Here is a 26,098-nt window from a genome sequence, read left to right as displayed (position 1 = left end):
AGCTGGAGTCAGCTCAGTAAGATGGCATGTGGTGTATTGTGGTAGATTACCAAAGAACAGTCCCAGTTGCATGCTAAGCTTTGGAAGTTCAGGTCTTCATGGCTGCCAAGACTTTGGAGAGTTATTTAGTGTTTGGATGTATAGATGTAGATTCTCTACAGGGGTCATTGGCTATATAATTTTAAAAACCTCATTAATAATAATACTGTTTTGGGTTAATTGGTTGAACTCAGGACCTCGTGCATGCTAACACATGCTTTACATCTAACCTACCCCACTGGGCAAATTTACAGCCTTATGCTTATCCTGTACCAGGTGCTTTAACTACACACTCATTTAATCCTCAAACAACCTTGAGAAACATTAGTGTTTTATTTGCATTTTACTGATTGCTAGTGAGGCCAAAGCCCTTTCCATGGATAGAGCCATTTCTATTTTCTCTTGGTGTCTGTTAGATGTTTTTAGTTTTTGCCTCCTCTTCCTCTTCCTCTTCCTCTTCCTCTTCCTCTTCCTCTTCCTTTTCCCCATTCTTGGTGATTGATGGTATTCTCCAGTTTGTGACTCTCTATATTGGAAATAACATACATTTGTCGTCTATGCTTGTCAGCTAAAAGCAAGTTGCTCTTGCTTATTATTTTTTAAACATGTTCATGGCTTCTTTTAATAAGTGACAGTTCATGAGTTTTAATAGGTCAGATTTCTCCATCACTTGTATTGGACCCAGTGTCTGTCTGTCTGTTTGTATGTCTGTTTATTTAATTTCAAGTTTTGTACATTGCTTCCCAAGGCCATAAGGAAGTTGATCTTATTGTTTTTGTTTCCTGACAGAGGAAACCTGTTTGGAACTACACCGTGATACTTGCCCATCCATAGATCTAAAGTCCAGCACTGCATATTTAAACATGAGAGGCTTATGAGACTTAAAAGTTAGGTTAATAAACTTAGAAGATTCTCTACTTTCTTTTCAATTCATTAATCAAATGTGTGTTTGTCTGTCTTTTTTGAGGCAGTATCTCAAGTGACCCAAGCTGGCCTTTAATTTTCCGTATAGCCAACAATGATTTTGAACTTTTTGTCTTCATTCACCCCACTCTCCCAGTTATGATTACTGTAACTGCAGGTTTGCACCACCATAGTTGGTTTCTGTGTAGTGCTGGGCATTGAACTCAGGACAAGCACACTAACAACTGAGCTGCCTACCAAGCCCTTAAATGTTGTTCCTTAAGAAGTTGTAAGTCTTTTGATAGGTATATTCTAAAGTAACACATGATAAAATTATCAGATAAATATTGTCTTAGTGTTTTACAACTTAATACAAGCTACTGTTATCTGAGAAGAGAATCTCTATCTAAGAAAATACATATATTACCTGTAGGCAATTCTGCGGGGAGCATTTTGTTAATGGTAGGGCCCAGCCCACTGTCGGTGGTACCATCCCTAGGCAGATAGATAGTCTAGGTGGTATAAGAAAACATGCTGAGCAAGCCATGGAGAGCCAATCAATCAGCAATGTTTCTTTTTTGATCTCTGCTCCAGTTTCTGCTTGTAGGTTTGTGTCTTGAGTTCCTTCTTTGGCTTCTTATGATGGACTGTGACTGATCAGCCAAGCAAACTATCCCCAAGTTATCTTTGGTCATGGTGTTCATTGCAGCAACCAAAAGCAAGCTAGGACAAATGTTGAATAGTTAGATGTGTTTCCCCTAGTAACAGAGTATGTTCCTTCTGCTCCCATATTTCCCAGGCAGATTTTGTTTTTGTTTTCTCTTGTTTCTGAAAAAACAGACATATAAGGCACTTGGTTAAAATAACACTGGGCTTTCTATTTAAACAAATGAATTGAAAGAAAAAAAAACTGGGTAACTTTCATCTAGGGCATAAATCAAGTTACTGATTCACTCAATATGCTATAGGCCAGCCATGATCAGACAGAGAAGCCTAGAGTGTCAAGACAATTTTACCAAGATTTTTTTTTAACAATTGGGCAATGACTTTTTATTTCATGAAGCTGAACCGAATATAATAAAATAATAATATTCTAGAAAGTTGTCTTAAAAACTTTCAAGTTTTGGAATAATTAATTCAATGTCTAGCTTTTCCTACCCCTAGACAGTAAAGAGAAATCATAATTTTCAGTACTGAGAATTTGGACTTCCGGTTCTAGTAGTGAATCTCAATGGGCTGAATCCCCCAAGGGAACACAGTGCTCAAGTGAAACAGGAAGAGTTTCAGATTCTGTTCTTTCCAACTGAAAAGGCCTCACAGGTACGATAGTGGGAATGGGTCCACTGTCTGCTTTGTGTGGTACATGTGAACACTAAGTCAACCCCGAGTGTCATTCTTCAGGGGCCAACCTTGGGATTCCACATGGAAACTTAGGACTCACTGAGACCCTAGGCTGGCTAGACAGGAAGATCCAGAGAGTCTCCCAGTGCCGGTCTTATATATGCTTGGCTGTCACCATGCCCAGCATTTTATGTGGGTTCTAGATTTCTGAATTATATCCTTGGGCTTGAACGGTAAGTGCCTTGTTCATAGAACAATGTCACCAGCCACAACATGACCTGATTCTTAAAGAAATGATAGTCTTCCCCCACCCTCAGGCTTATTTAAAAGGCTTAAAAATAGACAGAGGTTCTTTATATTTCACTCTGAAAGATAATTTGTAGATCTCATTATTCAAATCTCTTCAGTTCCTCAAAGAGTATAAAAGAAACCCACTTCTCATTTCATGTTTCCCAGTATCCTGAGTTACTGAGTGTTTTAAGAGCCGTTATTACCACTAAAGCTTTCACCATGTATTTTTCTTCTTCCAAGTCTAATTTAAAGGCACTGTCTGATAACCTGCTCTGTTATGCTGATTGACTTAAGTTGTGAACCAACCCCCTTCTCAGACCCTGGGATCCATTAATGAGTGGTTCACATTCTTTGCGGGATAAAATGTTCTGTTCAAAGAGATCCATGCAGATGGCCATCATAGGTGGAGATACTGTGGCAGAAGTAGAGAAGGGTGGATGAGGAGACCCAGGGAGCGGGAGGTAGAGAGTGGGCTGTTGCACCCGCTAGGAGGCATGGATGATCAGAATGGGTCACATGCAGGTTAGATCGGAGGAATGATGGACCAAAGAGGCACTTTGGGTCAGCTGGGTGGCCCACTGAGAAGGAGTTTCACACCAGAGAAAACAGAGGTCACATTTCTGAGAAGTGATGCCAAGATGCCACTGGAGTGGGGCACATGAATCTGAAGGAGACCATGAAGAAGGATAACTGTAGCCTTCCTTTACAGGGCTTGTGAGCCAGCTAAGGCTTTTGATGCTTCATCCTGAGTGATTATAGAGTACTTGGATATGAGCAGAAGGGTCGTGAAGTCAGTTTGGAGCTTAAAAGGAGACCCGGGCTGCCATATGGAAGCAACATCAGGGGAGGCTTTCTAGGACAGTGCTCAGGCCCTTGAGGAAGTTGGATGGCTGGGACTTGAGTGAGCTTAGAATATAGACCACCAAGTGTTGGATCAGATATGAAGGGGGATAAATATTTATAACCCCAGCTTCACGTGGCTCAGGCAGATTATTTTAACAGCATGGTTCTGGCCTCACAGTTCGATGTTTTTCAGAAGAACAATTCCTTTATGTCTCCCAGAATGTTGAAACAAGCTATCTAAAGCAAGCCAAAGTAGTGGAAAGTAAAAATAAACTCTGAAAAGAGGCTCACTGGGCAGGAGTAGAGGAGGAAGTTAAAAACTGAACAAACAAGTGTAGGATAATTTTAGAAATACAGATTTCATTTAAATAGGCTATGGCTGGAATAGCTGTCTACCAAATGTCACTTGGTCAATATCCACTATGCAAAATGATACAGATGCTTACAAGTGGGTAATTGTAGGAAGACCTACCAGTGAATATAACCTATAAATCTAAACTTATGATCTCTCTATCTATCTATCCATCCACACACAAGAAATAAGGGTAAAGAAAAACCATCTTTCTACTCAGGATATAAAGATCATAAGCTTTATGTTTAGAGAGCAAACTAGTTTTCAAACTTTGCTAAAACTTGGTATTATATATTTTTGTCTCTTGCTTTAACAGTTCATTTTCACAGCCTGCTAGCATGGCGGCTCTCCCACTACCTCTTCCTGTCTTCTCCCACTGGCCAACTCCAACCCCCTCATTAGCTCTTGCCTGAGTCATTGAAAGAACAGGCTTGCTCTTTCCCTATTTCTAGTCTACCTTTTCTTTAAAATGACCCTCAAATGGTGCCCTTAATACTACTGATTTGCCCAGAGCTCACCATGTAGAGCAGGCTGGCCTTGAACTCACAGAGCTCTGATTACCTTTTCCTTCCAAGTGCTAAGAGTCAAGACATAAACCATCATTTCTGGCCCTAATCTCTGGCATTTTATTCAAGGCCATGGCACTTGCACATTTGCTGTGACATTCTGGTCACTAATTCCTCCTTTGTCCTTAGCCCAGGAAAATGTCTGCTTTGCCCTGAGTCTTTCAAGCTTCTCTTCTGTACCTGCAGGGATAAAGTTTCTAGTTCTAGGAAGCCCTGGTTAGAATGCCACTTCCCATCCATATTCATGATATCTTTCAGTTTGCTTCAAGCATGAATCCCTTTGCCAAAGCATTCTCTGCCTTCCAAGCCAGGACAAATTTGCCCCTTTATTGTTGTTTTTTGATTTTTGTTTTTGTTTTTGCTTTTGCTTTCTTTTCTTTTCCTTTATTTTCTCTTTTTCTTTTCTTTTCTTTTCTTTTCTTTTCTTTTCTTTTCTTGGTTATTTATATTAGTCCTCTTAAATGGCATTTATAGTAATGGGTCCATTGTGGTATTTACATACATGTGTGTGATCCTACTTTGTTCTTATTCTGAATTCTCTCTGCCTTTTTTCTGCTGTTACTTTGGCTGACCTTGTACTTGGGGCTTTAGGTGGCTGTGTTATTTATATAATTACCTCATTTGTTTAAAAATATGTTCTTATGTGTATGTATGCATGTATGTATGTATGTATGTATGTATGCATGCCTGAGTGCATGTATGCATAACACATGCATGAAGTAGCCTATGAAGCTCATGTGGGTACTGGGAACCAAACTTGCATCCTCTGTAAGAGTAGTATATACTCTTAACCTCTGAGCCATTTCTCCAGGCCTCTAGTGACCAAATTGTTAAACTCAGAAGCCATGTTTAACATATTTATTTTTTGTGTTTGTGATGTTTATAGGTCTGCCCAGCACACTTGAATATATGGATAGGTGAAAAAGTGGGTTGCTGTTATGGTCTCATTCACACTTTCCAAGATTCCCTAGGCAATACTTAAAAAAAATAATTATGGGCCAGTCATGGTGGTGCATACTATTAATCTCAGTGCTTGGGAGCAGAGGCAGGTGGGTCTCTGTGAGCTCAAAGTCACCCTGTCTAAGTAGCAAGTTCTAGGACAGCAAGAGCTACACAAAGACCCTGTTGAGAGAGAAAGAGACAGAGACAGAGATAGAGAGAGACAGAGACAGACAGAGACAGAGAATTTATGTTTCTAATTAAGTGTAGGTGGGTATGTACACATGAGTGCATAGCCCTTGGAGGCCAGAAGAGGATATCAGATCTTCTGGAACAAGTTGAGCTGCCTGATATGAGTGTTGGGAACCAAAGTCCATTCTTATGCAAGAGCAGTGCACTCTCTTAACGCTATTAAGAGAGTTAATATCATCTCTCCAACTCATAGAGCAACACTTCCTTGTGCAGAGACTTTGCATATCCCTTAGGAAGGGTAGTTTCCTCTGATTCTCAAAACCCTTGGCTTAATTTTACAAAGGAGAAAACCAAATTTCAAAGAAGTAAACCTGACTATATCATAGGTAGAAATTTTTAAAACAATTTTTATTAGATATTTCCTCATTTACATTTCAAATGATATCCCAAATTTCCCCTCTACCATCCTCCTGCCCTGCTCCCCAGCCCACCCACTCCTACTTCCTGGCCCTGGTATTCCCCTGTACTGGGCATATAATCTTTGCAAGACCAGGGCCTCTCCTCCCATTGATGGCCAACTAGGCCATCTTCTGCTACATCATAGGTAGAAATTCTAAGGTGTTTATATTTTATAACGGATATTGCTTTCATCTGAGCATGGTGTCACATGCCTGCAATCCCAGCTCTCAGGCACAGGGGCAAGAGGAATCCAAGTTTAAGACCAGCCCAGACTTCACAGTGAGACCATGTCTCAGAAAACAAAATGAAGCAGCAAAAATATCTTCCTTTACATTGTATTATTTGCTTCTGTTGATGCACCTGTCAGTCAGGCATCTGATGCATAATTTTGTGTACCTGTCACCTGCTAGGTCCTATTGAGGATACAGTGTCCCTCCTTTCAGGATCAGCATCATGAAGTGGTTAGTTGAAGAGGGACAACAAGTTAATCATTCAAAGAAATGTCCTCAAGTAGTAATAAATATTGTGAAGAAGAGAAAACTGTGAAGTGCTCAGGAGAGTGGACAGAGGTTGGGGCAGTAGGATGATCGCTTTGTGTTCTCCAGTTAGGGGAGATTCTGCCAAAGAACTGGTGCTCGGGTTGAGCTCAAAGTTAATCGACTAGAGTGAGGTGCTCAGTGGGTAAAAACACTTTCTATGTAAACCTGACATGAGCTTGATTCCTGGAACCCACAGTAGAAGAGAACCAACCAGGAAGTTGTCCTCTGACCTCCACAGGTGTGCTATGGTGTGTGCTCCCTTCCTCTGTCCCACACATGTGTCCTCACATGCATCTACAGATAGATACTCTCACAGAAACACACAGAGACACACAGGCACACACATAGAAACACACACACACACACACACACACACACACACACACACACACACACACGCACACACACACACACCCCAATAAATAAACTAAGCAGAGAAGTCAGGTATGTTCCTTCCTTCCTTATCACTTTGTTTTATTACACTTAGTCTTGTTATTCTTCTATTTCCTTTTTCACTATACCCTGACTAATGCTGCTAAGACTTATGGTGAGAATCATTTCTTCCTAATTAGAAGCCTTCAGTGTTCATTTTCAATCACCTTTCATTGTGTTAAACTTGTGTTTTGAACACTTTTTTTTTTCCAAAAAGGACTTTAGTGCTAGGGAGCACTTTAATTAGAGTTCTCCAATAACAAAAATATTGTACAGGAAAAAACAAAATGAGAAAATCAATTTTGATCTTTGAATTTAATCATGTCAATCAGGTAAAACTATAATCATTTGGCCCATGAGCTATCTCAGTAGGAAAGGTGCTGACCACCAAGCCTGAAAACCTGCGTTTGGTCCCAAAGACTCACATGATGGAAAGAGGGAATCATTTCCAATGATAAGTGTTCTCTGACTGATACGTTTGCATGCGTGCATGTGTGTGTGTGTGTGTGTGTGTGTGTGTGTGTGTGTGTGTGTGTGTGCATCACCCACAGAGACATAAATGTAATAAGTAAAAACTGCAACCGTTCATACAATTTCAATTCTCTCACTGAAAACATTTCAAACTCACTCAGGAAATGAATTAAACCACATCTTGTTAACAATTCCCTCATTAAAGTAAGCCATGTTGCTTGAGTTTATAAACGCTTACGGTGTCTACCTGACTCTGATAATCTTCTTTCTCCTGATGTTTGCCATTCTAGTCAGCAAGTTGATGGAGATTTGAAGAAGCTCTTCAGTAAGAGACTAAACCACTGTGCTGTGATTTTCTTCACAGAGCTGCTTCTCTGATCCATTCTTTCCTGGCACTGATTTATTATCAACTACGTGTTGGGCACAGATTCCAGAAAAAAAAAATTGGAAGTGTAAAAATGACTAAAAACAGCCTGTTTTCAAGTAGCTCACCAAAAAAGATTTAGCAGTCAATCAGCAATGGCAATAGAAATTGTCAAATAAAATGATATTCATCTGGTACAGTAGAGGAAGCACCGGGTATGGTAACCTCACAGCCTGGCACTATTAGGGAGACATCATACAGGACCAGGCATGTGAGCTGGCTTTGAGGGGGAGACTTATTAGTCAAAGAGAGTTGGGGAGGAGCGAAGGCAGACCTATGCCTTCTGCTGTCATCTCCTTTGCTATTTTGTAACTATATGATACAGCAGTTCACAGAAGGCTAGGATTCTGTGCCGGGTACTCCTACTGGGAGCTAGAGAGTCTTAGAAGCAATAAGCCATGTTTTGGCACTATGCTATTTACAAGAAAAAAAAAGAAAAGGTCCGAGATGGAATCTGCTGAAATGAACCTCATTTCCAGTTTGTTCGATGTCATCACTTTCTGTCTCCTTAACTGCCTTTAACGCCCGACACACATGCCTTTTCCCTTCTAGGGTTATTTTCCAATTTCCCTGGGTCTTTTCATTGTTGCTGTTTTTATTTGTTTCATTATTCTCATATATATATATATATAATCTAGGGCAGAAGAGCCGGCTCTGTTGGTAAAGTGCTTGGCTTGTAAGCATGAGGTCCTGAATTTGACCTCAGAATCCATTTAAAAATCTGGGAGTGGTGCTACGCTTATAATCTTGGCAGTGGGGAGGTGGAGATTGGATTATGCCAGGAACTCACTGGCCAATCAGTCTAGCCTAACTGGTTAGCTCCAAATGATGGCAGACCTTTTCTCAAAACCATGGTGCTGTGCTGTGTGAGAGATGCTTGAGGTTATCAGTCAGCTCCCACCAGCGTGGATGCACGCACACATGCGCACATGCACACATGCGCTGAAAAGCAAAAGGGAAACAACAAAGCAACTCCACAAATGTTATGTGGTGTGTTGCAAGCATTTTTGCTGAGTAACAGTCAACAAAAATATTGCCAACTCTTTATTAACCAGACGTGAGTGGTTCTTCAGTAACAAGCCCTTCCCCTAGTCCTTTAAGGGGAGTTTGGAGGTTAAAAAAAGGCAAGTGTAGGTGCAACTTGAGTGTACAGTCTATCTATTTCATTAAAAAACCAGTGAGTGAGTGACAGAACTCAGGCTCAGTCCCGTTAACAAAGGGACCCTGATCAAATGGAAAGCAAGCTTCATCAACGTAGTTCACTATAGAACTCAGGCTCAGTCCCGTTAACAAAGGAACTGATCAAATGGAAAGCAAGCTTCATCAACGTAGTTCACTATAGAACTCAGGCTCAGTCCCTTTAACAAAGGGACCCTGATCAAATGGAAAGCAAGCTTCATCAACGTAGTTCACTATAGAACTCAGGCTCAGTCCCGTTAACAAAGGGACCCTGATCAAATGGAAAGCAAGCTTCATCAACGTAGTTCACTATAGAAGAACTACGAGGACTGCAGCAGCATTTGTCTTTTTGTTAATAATTATTTTGTAGATTCATCTAATGGGTAAAATAACCCTGCATTTATTTGGAGAGGGTGGATCCTATATATTCCTCTCCCAAGGACTTGGGAATCTTTGCTCTCTTAGGTGTTACTTGGTCTAGTTGACTTAAGGGAAGGCACTTTGCTGGATGAAATATTTCCATTTCATTCTGTATCTGACTAGGCATTTTAATGCCGTGTTAATTCAGAGTAGGTTTATTTCTGGGGCAGAAGAGATGGGCTGTGGCTATTGTGTTTGCTTCAAAAATATGAACACAAGAGTTCAGATCTTAGATCCTGAGTAAATGTTGGATAGATGTGGTGGCTTGCCTGTAACTCTAGCTTGAAGGTTGAGACAGAAGATCCCTACAGCAACCTGCCTTGGAAGCCAAGCCATTTGGTGAGCTCTGTGCTCTATTGAGAGATCCTGTCTCAATGAATAAAGTGGAAGGGAGATTGACACTAATTCCTGACATGGTCCTCAGACTTCTCAGAGTGCAGGTGGAAACACAGTAAGCAATGCACAACACATGCACATACTTATAACAATGGTGCACAATTGGTCCTTTGGTGGCCTATGTTTGCTGAGGGTCCAAGTAGACACATACTAATCAGTAGCACTTCTTCCTGTTAAAAGCTCACATTGCCAAAAATCCATAGTGCTGCTGTGTGTTGAGACATGGTTACCATGTTGCACATGTCTTCAAGAGGATCCAAATGTTTTTTTTTTATAATGATCGCCACCTTGCCACTTGCCTAATTGACAGGACTAGCCAATAGGATGACAACATGAAGCTGAACCATAATCTACCTTCTGTCCTATGCTATGCATGGGACATATAGGACAACACAGAACACAATAAGTATAGATGTTCGGATTTCATTGATGAGTAATGTTAGAAGTAGAAGATGTTGCTGGATCTTTCCTTAAGTATAGATAACATTAAAAAATGTAAACTTCCCTGAAACAGTACATATCAATACTGCCATTGCTCAAGTCTCAAACTATTGCAACATCAAAATGTAACTAACATAAAATCTCAGCATAAATGGTGTCTGCCTCGAGAGAATGTCCTTATTGGTGGTGTGGCCTTAGTACTCTGTGTGTGCACTAGTGAAATGTCCTTCAGGGTGGTCATTTGCCTTTGGAGAGCATGCTGGGACACCGCTGTCAGAGAATCCCTCAGCCACCTGCTTATGACCATCAGTGGAGCAATGTTGGCTTCTCTCTCATGAATTCCAAGGCTATAAATATCTATTGCCTTACTCAGAAAACTATATTAAAGTTGTGAGTGATAGGGGCTGGAAAGATGGCTCTATAGGTATGGATGGTTGCTGCCATGACCTCATGGTCCAACTTCAATACAAGGAGTCTACATAAGGAAAGGAGAAAACAGACTATTTTTTTTCTTTTTCTAATTTTTTATTAGGTATTTTCTTCATTTACATTTCAAATGCTATCCCAAAAGTCCCCTATATCCCCCTCCCATGATCCCCTACCCACCCATTCCCACTTCTTGGCCCTGACATTCCCCTGTACTGGGGCATATAAAGTTTGCAGATCAAGGGACCTCTTTTCCCAGTGATGGCCATCTTCTGCTACATATACAGCTAGAGACACAAGCTCTGGGGGTACTGGTTAGTACATATTGTTGTTCCACCTATAGGGTTGCAGACCCCTTCAGCTCCTTGGGTACTTTCTCTAGCTCCTCCATTGGTGGACCTGTGTTTCATCCAATAGCTGACTATGAGCATCCACTTCTGTGTTTTTTAGGCACTGGCATAGCCTCACAAGAGACAGCTATATCAGGGTCCTTTCAGCAAAATCTTGCTGGCATATGCAATAGTGTCTGTGTTAGGTGGCTGACTATGGGATGGATCCCCGGGTGCAGCAGTCTCTGCATGGTCCATCCTTTCATCTGCACTCCAAACTTTGGCTCTGTAACTCCTTCCATGGGTGTTTTGTTCCCAGTTCTAAGAAGGAGTGAAGTTTCCACACTTTGGTCTTTGTTCTTCTTGAGTTTCATGTGTTATGCAAATTGTATCTTGGATATTCTAAGTGTCTGAGCTACTATCCACTTATCAGTGAGTATATAACATGTGAGTTTGTTTGTGATTGGGTTACCTCACTCAGGATGATACCCTCCAGATCCATCCATTTGCCTAGGAATTTCATAAATTCAATATTTTTAATAGCTGAGTAGTACTCCATTGTGTAATTGTACCACATTTTCCATATCCATTCCTCTGTTGAGGGACATCTGGGTTCTTTCCAGCTTCTGGCTATTATAAATAAGGCTACTATGAACATAGTTGAGCATGTGTCCTTATTACAACTTGGAACATACTCTGGGTATATGCCCAGGAGAGGTATTGCTGAATCTTCCAGTAGTACTGTGTCCAAATTTCTGAAGAACTGCCAGACTGATTTCCAGAGTGGTTGTACATGTTTGCAATCCCACCAACAATGGAGGAGTGTTCCTCTTTCTCCACATCCTCGCCAGCATCTGCTGTCACCTGAATTTTTGATCTTAGCCATTCTGACTGGTGTGAGGTGGAATCTCAGGGTTGTTTTGATTTGCATTTCCCCGATGATTAAGGATGTTGAACATTTTTTTAGGTGCTTCTCGGTCATTCATTATTCCTCAGTTGAGAATTCTTTCTTTAGCTCTGTGCCTCATTTTTAAATGGGGTTATTTGATTTTCAGGAGTCCACCTTCTTGAGCTCTTTGTATATATTAGTTATTAGTCCCTTATCTGATTTAGGATTGGTAAAGATCCTTTTCCAATCTGTTGGTGACCTTTTTGTCTTATTGACAGTGTCTTATGCCTTACAGAAACTTTTCGATTTTATGAGGTCCCATTTGTCAATTCTTGATCTTACAGCACAAGCCATTGCTGTTCTATTCAGGAATTTTCCCCCTGTGCCCATGTCTTTGAGGCTTTTCCCACTTTCTCCTCAATACGTTTCAGTGTCTCTGGTTTTATGTGGATCTCCTTGATCCAATTAGACTTGACCTTAGTACAAGGAGATACAAATGGATCAGTTCACATTCTTCTACATAATAACCGCCAGTTGTGCCAGTACCATTTGTTGAAAATGCTGTCTTTTTTTCCACTGAATGGTTTTAGCTCCCTTGTCAAAGGTCAAGAGACCATAGGTATTTGTGTTCATTTCTGGGTCTTCAATTCTATTCCATTGGTCTATCTGTTGCTGTACCAGTACCATGTAAGTTTTTTTTTGTTTGTTTGTTTTTTGTTTTTTGTTTTTATCACAATTACTCTTAGTACAGTTTGAGGTCAGGCATGGTGATTCCACCAGAGGTTCTTTTATTGTTGAGAATAGTTTTTGCTATCCTAGGTTTTTTGTTATTCCAGATAAATTTGCAAATTGCCCTTTCTAATTCGTTGAAGAATTGAGTTGGAATTTTGATGGGGATTGCATTGAATCTGTAGATTGCTTTCAGCAAGATAGACATTTTCACTATATTGATCCTGCCAATAAGTGAGCATGGGAGAGCTTTCCATCTTCTGAGATCTTCTTTGATTTCTTTCTTCAGAGACTTGAAGTTCTTATCATACAGATCTTTCACTTCCTTAGTTAGAGTCACACCAAGGTATTTAATATTATTTGTGACTATTGAGAAGGGTGTTGTTTCCCTAATTTCTTTCTCAGCCTGTTTATCCTTTGTGTACAGAAAGGCCATTAATTTGTTTGAGTTAATTTTATATCTAGCTACTTCACTGAAGCTGTTTATCAGGTTTAGGAGTTTTCTGGTGGAATTTTTAGGGTCACTTATATATACTATCGTATCATGTGCAAATAGTGATATTTTAACTTCTTCCTTTCCAATTTGTATCCCCTTGATCTCCTTTTGTTGTCGAATTGCTATGGCTAGACTTCAAGTACTATATTGAATAGGTAGGGAGAAAGTGGGCAGCCTTGTCTAGTCCCTGATTTTAGTGGGATTGCTTTCAGCTTCTCTTCATTTAGTTTGATGTTGGCTACTGGTTTGCTGTATTATTGCTTTTATTATGTTTAAGTATGGGCTTTGAATTCCTCATCTTTCCAAGACTTTTATCATGAATGGGTGTTGGATTTTGTCAAATGCTTTCTCAGCATCTAATGAGAATGATCATGTGGTTTTTGTCACTGAGTTTGCTTATATAGTGGATTACATTGATGGATATCTGTATATTAAACCATCCCTGCATCCCTGGAATGAAGCCTACTTGGTCATGATCGATGATTGTTTTCATGTGGTCTTGGATTCGGTTTGCAAGGATTTTATTGAGTATTTTTGTATCGATATTCATAAGGGAAATTAGTCTGAAGTTCTCCTTCTTTGTTGGGTCTTTATGTCGTTTAGGTATCAGAGTAATTGTGGCTTCATAGAGTGAATTGGGTAGAGTACCTTCTGTTTCTATTTTGTGGAATAGTTTGAGAAGAGTTGGAATTAGGTCTTCTTTGAAGGTCTGATAGAACTGTGCACTAAACCCATCTGGTCCTGGGCCTTTTTTGGTTGGGAGACTATTAATGACTGCCTCTCTTTCTTTAGGGGATATAGGACTGTTTAGAGCATTAATCTGATCCTGATTTAACTTTGGTACCTGTTATCTGCCTAGAAATTTGTCCATTTCATCCAGGTTTTCCAGGAAAACAGACTCTTTTGATGTCTAACACATGCTGTGGCATAGTGACTCCTCTAGTCCTGTCACAAAATAATAACACTGAAAATTTTAATTAAAGAAATTTCAAGCGACTTGTCTTTATTTTTAGCTTTGAAGGTTATGGATGGATAGTTGGTCACACAGACCAAGGGACAGGTAAATGCTACTCAAAGGTCTTGGTCCTGCTTCGAAGTATTCTTCAACTGGGCCATGCCTAAATCCTTTACATTCTTTTTTTTAATTACCTCCCTCAGTTGTTTTTGCTCATTTCATTGTGATCATCATCAACAACAAAAGATCAATGCACCCACAAACATTCTAAAGAATTGTTTTAACATAGCCTTTAGTTTGTTGGAGGGGCTTAAGGTTTTGAGTAAAAAAAAAAATGTTGCTATGGAGATTTTTCGGATCTTATATGGTAAACTCAAAATCATACAAAAGGCTCTTCGAGAATGGCCCTTAGTAGTTGCCATACAGAATTGAGTGCCACACAGTTTTTCTCTGACTTTTTTTTTTTTTTTTAAATTTCTGGTCACTTTTTGAAACAATTCTGGGAAAATTTGAATAAAATCAGAACAGAGAGAATGATAATTCACAATGTCTCTTCTTCTTTTCCTCTTCTTCCTTCTGATTTTATTTGTGGAAAATAGGCTGCACAGTGGGCATCTTCTTCTTCACCTAAACGGAGAGAAACATCATGTTCTTTCTCTTCTCTGGAAAATACAGTAAAGGCACCCAGCCAGTTTTCTTCCTCGGGATCTAAAGAACGACAGTCCTGGCACAACATAGTTAACAGCTCACCTGCTACTGAAGATGCGGGGCTTCCCCTCACATTTGCTGAGCAGGTCCACACACTTGCCTTCTCAGAAGCAAGCAATTGCCAGGCCCCAGAAAACAACTGCATCACATCAGAAGGTGGTTTGTTGAACTTGTTGTCTAGTGATGACACTTCTTCACTGAATAACAATAAAGACCATCTAACAGTCCCAGACAGAGCTGCTGGATCAAGAATGGCAGACAGAGGTAAACCAGGAATTTGCTTACTCTTCTTAGATGGTGAATATTTGCTGGGGCATTGTATAATTCTGATATAAAATTGTAACAAACAGGTTTAAACTCCTGAATGGGAATTTGATAATTAGTCACATGGAGGTTAGCCTCCAGCTCCTTTTGTAGAGTTAGCCTGTGGCAACTCCTGTTACCAGACCACTAATTACCAGCTGTAAGTGTTGGTAACCAAATGTTTTAGACTATGGGGCAGGCAGGCATGTGATCATATGATAACTCCTCCTCATAAATTTGGGGGCCCCCCATTTTTGGTTCCATAGTCTTATAATTAAGCCCCCAGGATCTGTAGGTTGGAATTGTTTTCCTTGGATGTTGCCATATGGGTTTAGTGAGGCCATCTTCCTTTTGGAAAGGGCCGATCAGTGCTCTCTTAAGGTTATCTTTGTGGTTGATGGAAGGCAGATATTTCACATGCATTTTGGACGGCAGCATCTGCAACAACTTATATTCTTGGGAAAGAGTCTTCTATTGACAAAGGAAATAGTTGTATGTAGAAATCAATAACGTGTCTTTAAAACTTCTGTGATAACCTTTATCTTTGATTCAGGACAAATGTTTCTATCATTATCCACTCACAACAAGTCTCTTTCTAATTGAGCCTCATACATTCTGGTGTAAAGCAAGGTTATCTGATATGTCAGTGAGGAAATGGAGAAGAATGGACTGCACTGTAAGTTCTCAGCGTACTGCTGAAGGTTGGCTTGCTAAATCCCTGTTCTAACTTACAGGAGTTGCCCAATGACACGAATGACAACCCTTTCTCCTCCACCCTAAGCAGGGAGGGTGTCCTTAAGCTCTTAGGTTTGGGGTCTAGAGAGGTATCTCAGTGGTTAGAACACTGCTGCTCTTTTGGAGGACCAGAGCTCAATTCCTAGCACCCACATTGGGTGGCTCACAGTCACCTGTACCTCCAGCCCAAGAGATCTATGTCCTCCTCTGGCCTCTGTTTATACCCAAATGCATTGTGGGTGCACATGCATGTGCTTAGATGCGCAATCACACAGACACTCTCTCTCACACACACACACACACACACACACACACACACACACACACACACACATGCAGTTAGAGAAAGGGGGGGTATACACATATACACATTCATAATGAAGCAACTCCTATCAATATTTCAGATATACCCTATAATTTAATTTTTAAAAGACAAAAATTTAGGCCAGAGATCACAACTGTGTGCCAGAGAGCAACTGTGTGTGCATGTGTGTGTATGTGTGCACGCGCATGCACATGAGTGCACACTATATTTTAATACATGTGAATTTGAACAGCCAGGCTAGTAATTCACTCTCAAAGTCACTCAGTTGTCACTGCTTTCTCCATGGATGCTTTCTAATAAGTAACATTTTACATTGATACCTCCAATCTGAGCCAACTATCTGCTTTTCATTCGAAAGCCTTCACTGAAAAATGAAGTTATTGGCAGGTCAAACAACTGCTGGAGGTGACTGAGTAGGTAGGATAGGTAGGAGGCAGGAAGCATCACCACTGAGGGAGAGCGCTAGGATGAGGGTGGTTCTATGAGGAAGGGAAGCAGTGGTCTCTCATGGGCCACAGATACACAAGGGGGTGTTCTATAAACAAAGTCTTGGGTTAGGTTAGTAGTAACTCCTTTGCAATTAAGGTCAGGGGTAAAACCTAATGCCAGGTATAAACATGAATTAAGAGACTTCTTTCTCTGAAGCTATATGAGCTGTTCAAAGCAGAGGAGCTGGCGTGTGCTGTGCGCGCCTCTCATTGGATGTGCCTATCATCTGGAGAGGGCCATTTTCACTGAATACAGCGTGTGCAGTACATATTGATTGGTTTTTGTTGTTGTTGTTCTGGCAAAGACACAGAAATTTTCAAGTGTAGATTTTAAGTGGTCTTTAGCTTTGTGCTTACAAGATGAAAATATGGTCTTGCACTCGTCACAGAGTATTTGGGCAGCACAGATTAGTACTGAAGGTTTTTGTTTGTTTGTTTTTAAAGGATACAGAGTTAGGAAGGCAGGGATGAGGACATGCATCTGGGAGGAGTTCTGGTGGAGGAGGTGGAATATGATTCAAAGACTTTGAACAAAACTCTCATAAAAATAAATGAATGAATGAAAATAAATGTAGAAAAGAAAAAAGAAACACACAGACGTTAAAATGGGGAAAGTGGAGCAATTGTTTCCCATGTAAGAACTGACTGTAATCATTTGATTAGAAGGAGAAATACAAGAGGGGTTGAAGGGATGGCTCAGTGGGTAAGTAAAGTTTGTGATGTACAAGCCTAACATCCTAAATTTAAACCTGGACAATCCTAAAGGTAATAAAAAAAATAAACTTTTAAAAGTTGTTCTTTGACCTCTGCAAGTATACTGTAGCACATGTGTGTCCCCAGAAACCTCACAGTACAATAAAAATAATAATAGAACAACAATAATAATAATTCTAAAAAGATGTGGAAATAACTCTCTCCTCTCTGTGACAATCATGTCTTCCAAGGCACTAGAGATAGTAAAATTCCATTTACATTCTTTCCCAAGAGGTAAGCCTGCAGACTGAGTTTCCCTCAAGGATTAATAAGCAGAGTTATGGGAGGAAGGATGCATTTCTCGTCCCTGTCTAAGTGCTACCCTGGGAATTCATGGGCTGAGGAATCTAGGAGACAGCGGCTCTTTTAATCTAAGAATAAAGAGACCCCGTAGTAATCAGTTTTGAATTACACAGAGAATGACCAAGAAAATCTAGGTGCTTTTTCAAACAGCTTGTTGGGAAGGTATTTCTTCTGGTAGAGAGGAAAAGAGAATGAAGGTATTTTCCCCATACTGGTTTGTTAGCAGTTGCCATATGTTAGAGAATTCTTGCTGCTGATTTTCTCCTGCTGTTGGGGATTTGGTTTCATTCCCAGAAGAGCTGAACCACATCAAGTCATCTCCATGGAAACGGCAGCCCAAACTTCCCCCGTGTTTGCTGTGACTTGCTGTTGAGTAATCAAATCGGGTGTTGTGAATGCATGTTTGCCTGTTGGAGAAGGAGGTAGCTTTTTTGTGTGACTGCTAAAAATTATGGTCTTAGCTTCTCAATGTGAGGAAGAGTCTCTGATGTTTCAGTGTCTAAAATACTGTGCTGAAGGCTTCAGAGTTTGAAGCTTCAGTGTCATCATGAAAGGAGTTAATTTTTTTAGAAGATTAAACTCTAGTCTCCAGATACATTTTTCTGGGGAAAGAAGCTTTTACCCTGGAAAGGAATCTTAAAGGTTAATAGTCGAGTTCTGAGAAAAGCAGACAGGGTGTATTATAGCCTTTCTTCTAGTTAGACAATGGAAGAAATTTTTTTTTTTTTTTTTTTTTTTTTTTGCAGTTGGTGTGCAATTAAAATTGTGGTTGCAAGAATTTGATTCTTAGTTTAAATATCCTTCTACCCACTTCTCCCTGTAGTGTAAGCTACAGGAAGGAGGAAGAAAGGGAGAGAGCATGCTAATAGCTTCCTCCTGCCTTTGTATACTGAAGCTTTCAGATTAACACAACTCTGGGCTTCTCCACCAAGCCTTGCAACCCAGCATAGCTGCAAAAGAAGTGGTGGGGTTAATTAAGTGCTCATCTCCTATCTTTGGAGAGTGGGTTTCTGAGCGTTGTGAAATACAGGATTCACAAGTAGATTAAAACTAAACTAAACTAAATTGAAGGCTGACTTCAATTAAATTTAGCATTGCTGTTATTATGATGAGGGTCCTAACACATACTTTAAGCTAACACACAAGTCTAAAATCTAAAGGTGACTGCCCCCAAACATTGTCACATCCACTGAGGCAAGTGGGAGGAATGAGACACAGTTAACAAAGGAAAAGAAGGTAAAAAAAGAAGAAAAAAGTGTGTACTAAAGGAGATATCCAAGGCTTTATAAAAGTGGGGACACAGAGTAGAAACCGTCGCACCTAAGGAAGACTGCATGGGGTAGGGCATGGGAATGGGAGGGAGAGGGAAACTGGGACAATGTTGAATGGTGGACTAGGCATAATTAGTTTCAACAGATAGTTCATGGCCATTTGTCACTGAGGTGATGACATAGAGGCGATGACCTGTGATTCCAAAGAGTTCTTTTAGTCGTAGTTCATAGGCTATACTAGAATAAAGGTAGGCAGGAAGTAAGAGGGTAAAAGTACAATTGGGAACAAGGGAGAGAGGAGGGATTCTATGCCTCATTCATCTCAGCCATTGCACACTTAGGATTAAATTTAGTCTGTAGAGTACTTCCCAGTTCTACCAGTTTGTATGATAATGAGAAATGATCTTAACATGGGGATAAATATTTACTAATAGGAGCATCTTGTCTGTGTGACAGTTGGTTGTCCTGGCTTGGATCTCAGGCTGGATGATTGACTCACTATGTCTTTCATTGCTCCCACTTAAGTGACAAAGATCTTCTAAATTTACTGTAAAATAAACTGATAGGCTGTCTACAAATCCATCCCATGTAACTAGGTCATTTGTGGTAGTCAGAATTTTATCACCTTTTTTTATTCCATCTTGGTTCTATACTTAGTTGCTGAGACTAGGAAGTAGATGCGGGAAGCAGTGGAAACTCACTGGAACAAGGAAGGTGAAGCTGGTGACAAGTGAAATCTAGATTGTAGAAGCAGGAAAATGAGTGACAGCTAGATAGAAGTAGAAGCGGATAGAGTTAGGGGTCACTCTTAAGGGTGGAAGATTCAATGTGTTCGGAGGAAACTGTGTGTGGAGTAGGTACAGGAGAATGCCTGCATTGAGAAGGGAGTTTCAAGGGGGAAAGGTTTTGGGTAAACACATTTCAAATTGAGACAGTGCATTGAAGGAAGTCTGCTTTGGGGATAGCTATTCCAGGTGCACCACTGCTCATGGCTGTGACTCCTTCTCCGATTAGAAGACCAAATGTATTCCTCAGAGAAGAGAAGGCTCAGATGTGCCTCATGTTGGAAATTCCTCTTAAGGCTCTGTGACCAGGATTCTGGTTTATTAACTATTCTTTTTTTGTTGTTTTGTTTGTTTGTTTGTTTTTCGAGGCAGGGTTTCTCTGTATAGCCCTTGCTGTCCTGGAACTCACTTTGTAGAGCAGGCTGGCCTCGAACTCAGAAATCTGTCTGCCTCTGCCTCCCAAGTGCTGGGATTAAAGGTCTTGACCACTTTCTTTTTCTTTACTTTTAAAAATATTTTTGTTTTATATGCATAGCGTTGAGAAGAGCACACTGGAAGGAAAGTTAGGGGACATTCTGGGGTTTGATGATGGAGTCATTTCTGAATCCACGTGGCTTTGAGCCCAAGTCATCTGCTACACCTCCACCATTGTCAGGCTGTCAATCATGCTGAATTTCTTGCTGGCTCATTGTAAGGCCTAGTGGACACAAATGGCTTTGGGGATGACTAGAGTGGTCTTCATTCATTCTCATTTTTCTTGTAACACCTGTCTAGTTCTTTTCATGTTTCTTTTCACATTTAGATCTTGAATGTTTCTTTCCTAAGGATGATTTGTTATGGCAAAAAATATCATACACATATTACATCACACACACACACACACACACACACACACACACATACATGGTAGCCACCATCTTAGTTTTCCTCTCCATCGTTGTGGAATGTGCTTTCTAGAATTCCTTTGTTTTAAAGCACCGTGAGAAGTCTTCTCTATTGGTGAACAAGTTTTGCCCAGCTTTGGGCAGCTGCATAAGATGCTGGTGGAAACAGACTCTTCAAACTTATAGACTTAGGTTTTAAAACAGTGCTAGACTTACAGAACCTGAGCAGAAAGAACACTATCTGTACCCTCCCCCCTTTCCTACAATCCTCTATTATTTAACCCTTTGCACGAGCATGGGTCACATCTTACAACTGAAAACAAATATTGAGACATTCCTTTTGTGTGCCCTTCACCCCATCTCAAATTCGTGACCTTTTCTCCTTTTATTGTTATTTTTACATTTTGTATATATACACATTTATGTATATATAACATATATATGTATATGTACATACATATACACATGTATATTTATATACAATCTACTGAGTCCCTGGGGGGAAAAATGGATTTTTATTTTATCTTAGCAGTGATTTTCTTCATCTAGGAGTAGGGCCTTATGACATCTATGCTGACATGTCAACTGGTGGTGTCATTTGTGTCTTGTTTAGGCAACCATGTTGTTAAGAATTCATGGGTTCAGCTTCCTCTCATATATAAAAAACAGTGTCTCACAGCAGATATCTTGGATCTCTCCTGCTTACAATCTTTCTGTGTTCTTTTCTGGAATGTTCTCTTAGCCTCAGGTATGAAGGTATATGTCACCTTGTAGATCTATCAACTGGGGCTCTGCATCCCATAGAAACACCAATACACCCTTATGACCTTAAGCCTGTAGTTGATACTTGGGTGCAGTCTTTGCTGTGCAAGGTTCTACCTCCTATGTACCTGATGATATGTAACAGTGATGTATCCCCACACTAGACTCACAGAGGTCCACCATCGCATTTGACATGCCCCATGCTCCTTCTCTGCCTTCTCCTCTCCAAACATCAGAGGATGGGTAATCTTTTGGAGGTTGTTTTAGTGTTTTGAGACAGTGTCTTATATTACAGCGTCAGTTTTTGTGAAACTCATTAGGTGGTCCAGTCTGGCCTCAAACACCTGTCAATTCTCCTGCCTCAGCTTCCCAGAATGCTGGGATTACAGCGATGTGCTACCATTCCTGGCCAATCATTTCATTATCTCATTGGTGTTACTTTTCCCAGTGTCATATGGTTACAGACACAGAGATATAGCCTTTTCAGATGTAGCCTTATTTTCCCCCTCTAGTATAGAAACAAGATTTTTAAATGTCTTCCCATGACTCAATAGGTCTTTAAAAAAAAAAACAATTATTGAACAGTATTTCATTGTATGGATCACATATTATCTATGTGTGACTATGCGTGGCACCAGAGCTGTTTCTAAATCTTTAAAATGAGCACTTTAGTTAACACCCGTGTATCTGTGTGTAATTACACATTGCCAGCTCTTTTGGGTAAACACAAAGGTCTGTCGTTGCTGAGTTGTATACAAAGACTGCATTTAACTTTGTAGACAATGAAAGGCTCTTTCCCAGTCTCACTGTTGTTTTTTACATTCCTACCAGCAGTGAGTTAGAGTCCTGTTGCTTCACGGGCTTAGTGGCATTTGCTGTTGTCATATGTGATGCTTTAGATAGAATTTCCCCCAGAGGCTCTTGTGCTAGAGCGTAGTCTCCAGCTTGTGACAATATTGTGAGATGTGGAACCTTTGAGATGGGGACAGCTAGTAGGAGGAAGTTACTTACTAGGGTTATGAAGCGGTATAGAAAAGGAGCGTTGAAGGAGCTTGCAGTTAGTACCATTTTCATCTTAAATAAGAAACCCCTTCTTACATTGATTTTATGTGTTAGTATGTGTACTTGTTGATCTCTCTCTCTCTCTCTGTCTGTCTGTCTCTCCCTTGTGTGTGTGTGTGCACGCACAGTATACATGTATGCCTGTGCACAAGCAATCTATAACTTTATGCTCGATGATTATGCTTTAAATTTCTTTCAGTTTATAAAATTAATTTTTTTAACCTTTTGCCATTTGCTTTCTTTTTAACATATTGTAATAAAATATTTTGGTTTCCACTCTTTTCTATACAATCCATGAATCTATTTTGTTAACAGATTTCTTTATTTTCTTTTCTTTTTCTGACACAGGATTTCTCTGTGTAGCCTTGGCTATCTTGGAACTCACTTTGTAGACCAGTCTACCCTTGAATTCACAGAGATCTGCCCGCTTCTATCTCCCAAGTGCTGGGCTATTTTGTTAATTTCTACAAATTATATTTGAAATATTATTTTAAGATCTATTTTTATTTATTTTATTTGTAACTATTAGCCACTGGCATGTATAAATGGAATGGAGCTTCCAGTTTCTGTTTTCGTGTGTTACCCTGCTCATTTCTGAGCTTTCACATCCTAACCATGTTACCCGTCTCTGAGCCACATACTCATCTGTGGTCATTAAGTGCATTTAAAAACTCAAGCATATTTGCCAAAACTCTAACTTTTTTCTTTGAATCTCACATATATATCTTATATATTTTGTGTAAATTTATAAATAAAATATGTATAAATAAATATAAATCTTTATATGAATTTTTCTCTATATATCATTTATATATAATACTTATAAGTATATAATATGTATAACCATATAATATATGAAATATGTAATATAATGTATTATGTAATAAGAATATTATAAATATTATGACTATGTTTACATTTTCTTATATTAATTATAGTTACTATATTAATTAATGGATTTATATTTTATTGTATTAATATGTAAATGTATGTTTATGTATTTAAGCCTCTGTCAATGGTGCTTAGATTGATCTCAGGTCCTCATGCTTGTAAAGCAAGCTATTTACTCATTGAGCCATTTGCTTAGCACCTTGATTCTAGTTTCTAATCACTCACACCTTTACTGTGCTCATGTCTCTGTGAATATACACAGATTGTATACATGACTCTCCTGATGCCGAAAGGAGGTGCTCCCCCATTTTAGCCGTCTAGTTCAGACCCAGCCATCCTCCATTTCTAGCCAGTTTGTGAATTTCTTATTCTTTAAGCAGGAAACCTGGGCATCTCAGCAGCCAAAGCTTTGCAGATGAGTAGTGCAAGCAGAGATCAGGGCATTCAGCTGGCTACTGCTCCAGGATCTGCAGATTGCTTGGCTTAAGGGTCTCCATTGAACTTTATGTGGATAGAGCATCAGCATCAACACTTTATTTACAGGACATCCGTATAGGGAATGATAACCTTGCCTTTGAACCCTGTGTTTGTAGCACACAGTGTGTATGGATAGGGTCACGTAGGGAATGATAACCTTCAGTTTATATCCCATGCTTGTCTCCTTGTGCCTTTGGTCACGCTCTGTGGTCTGTCATTATGTTGGCATTCTCTCCTTGACATCAGTGCTGACGAAGCTCCCTCACAGGAATAGGGGAGGATGCTGAGGGGATGTTGGTAGAACTGTTAATGCAGTGCCTGCCTTAGAAGAAAAACTCAGTGTGTGATAGCTGTGGCACTTGCCGTTGCAGAAACTTGGGACTTGTCCCTCAGGGTGACACTCTGCTTACTTGCTTGGGCGGAAGCATTTTTATGCTAAAAGGAGTTGTCCAGTTTTGTTCTTATTTGGGTAATTAAAGTCTACCATCATCTAAGCTGTGCTATCATGCAAGGTTGTCAAGTTAATGTAAAGAATGACTGTAATAGCCTTTTACTCTCCAGGCATTAGGGGCTGTATCAGAATATTCAGTGTGTACAGACCACCGGTTGGTTTGTTTGTTTGCTTGCTTGCCTTGATGGTGACAGGTGTCTTCCGTGGCTTTTTTATGTCCTCAAACACTACAACATTACATGTAAACTTATGGTCCATCTCTTCTCCTTGGTTCTTTCCAAACATGTTACATTTGAAGATGACAGTGGGACATTACTTGGACTTTTCAACTCTCTAAAAGGCTTCTTTTTCAAATCCTGGTATGAAATCTAGTGTATGAGTTTCTCTCCTGTCTCTGGAGCCAGCTTTTATGTTCTAAATAGAAAATAAACAGCCACATTCTAGAAAGCACAAGCAAGGCCAAAAATAAGACAATGGGGGAGGCAGGGTAGAAAATGCAGCACTTCAAGAGATAATCTGCATACAGTGTTCTCGACAGGCAAATTCTGGGCTCCAGCGAGCTGTCCTGTCCTGCCAGAAGCAGATAATAGGATGGTATGGAGGAGGAGGAGGAGGAGAGAGAGCCACACATTCATTTGGCTCAGTCTTGGGAAGGAGAGAACTTCTAAGCATTAGTTAAAACATTGGTATGACTCCAATCTTGTTAAAAAAAAAAAAAGGACCAGGATTGTAATTACTTTATGGTTCTTAAATTTACTTATTCCATTGTATGTGCATGAATGTTTTCTATGTATGTGTGTGTACACATATATGTGCCTGGTGCCATGGAGGTTAGAGAGTCTCCAGGTGCCTGATCTGCTGGAACTGGAGTTACAGAGAGTTGTGAGTTACCCTGTGGGTGCTGGGAATGGAACTTGGGGTCCTTTGCAAGAGCAATAAGGGCTCTTAACCACTGAACCACCTCTCCATCCCCAAGTACGTGGGGGATACATATACCATCACCTTCTGAATTTAATTGACAAAATTGGGGGAAGGTTTACTAGTCTCATCCTTTGATACATTCTGAATCAGTCCAGCTGACATGAAGGCTTATCAGCAATAAGTTCAAATTCCTCTCTATCCGACCTGCAGAGTGCTGGCACTTTCTACTGTCCATTTTCTGCACATATCATTTGAGCAAAGCTGGACTGCTCTCCTTTTCTCTTTGATTAGGATCTGGCTCAGACTCAGTCAGTGCTGCCTTGTGGTCACATATCAATCTTCTGGTTGTTGTTTGAGTCTCTTCACCCATCAATAAATCCATGCTGGTGAAATTTTTCCAATAGGTATATCTAGCTTCGTTACTCAAATATACTCAACAAAGCTTGCCAAAAATCTAGAAAGTCTAGAAGGGCTGGGGAAATAATTGTGCAAACACAAGATCCTGAATTTGATCCATAGTACCCATGTGCAAATCCATTTGTCCAGAGTGACTGATCTCTGTGGCCACCAGCCAGCCTAGGCTACTCCATGAGTCTCAGAGGCCTTTGAGAGACTTTGAATCCAAACCCAAAATAGATGTTACCCAAAGAGTGACAACCAAGATTGAAATCTGGCCTCTATATGTAGGCATGCACATGTGCACCTGTATACACAGTAACATACATATGTGCATATGCACCTATATACACAGAAACACACTTGTGTGCATGTGCACACAAACATTATTAGCACTCATGCATACATGCACACACACTTGTACATACACAAACACACACATTCATGCAGATACACATTCATGTACTCATGCATACATGTGCATACATGGACATATGCACACACACATACACACACACACACACACACACAC

General features: G+C 40.1%; 2 protein-coding genes across 16 annotated transcripts in view; one reads left to right on the top strand and one right to left on the bottom strand.

The window, feature by feature from the left end:
• Positions 1-26,098, bottom strand: part of Oprm1 (opioid receptor, mu 1) — a 279,617-nt gene that overhangs the window by 103,473 nt on the left and 150,046 nt on the right. The window lies entirely within an intron of this gene.
• Positions 1-26,098, top strand: part of Ipcef1 (interaction protein for cytohesin exchange factors 1) — a 169,004-nt gene that overhangs the window by 120,046 nt on the left and 22,860 nt on the right. For 7 of the 11 annotated variants that reach the window (XM_017313967.2, XM_011243081.1, XM_011243080.2 and 4 more), the window contains one exon: positions 14,651-15,023. The exons of 1 other annotated variant lie outside the window; for it this stretch is intronic. In XM_017313967.2, coding sequence (XP_017169456.1) covers positions 14,651-15,023 — 373 coding nt within the window. Of the gene's footprint in view, positions 1-14,650; positions 17,184-22,778; positions 23,195-26,098 lie in introns of those variants that run through there. 3 more of the 11 variants (NM_001170802.1, NM_001170801.1, NM_001033391.2) reach the window with 2 other exon arrangements.

Source organism: Mus musculus, chromosome 10 (assembly GCF_000001635.26).
Source record: "Mus musculus strain C57BL/6J chromosome 10, GRCm38.p6 C57BL/6J".
NCBI lineage: Eukaryota > Metazoa > Chordata > Mammalia > Rodentia > Muridae > Mus > Mus musculus.
Note: the sequence above shows the minus strand (reverse complement) of the source record. Positions and strands in the feature narration are given on the sequence as shown.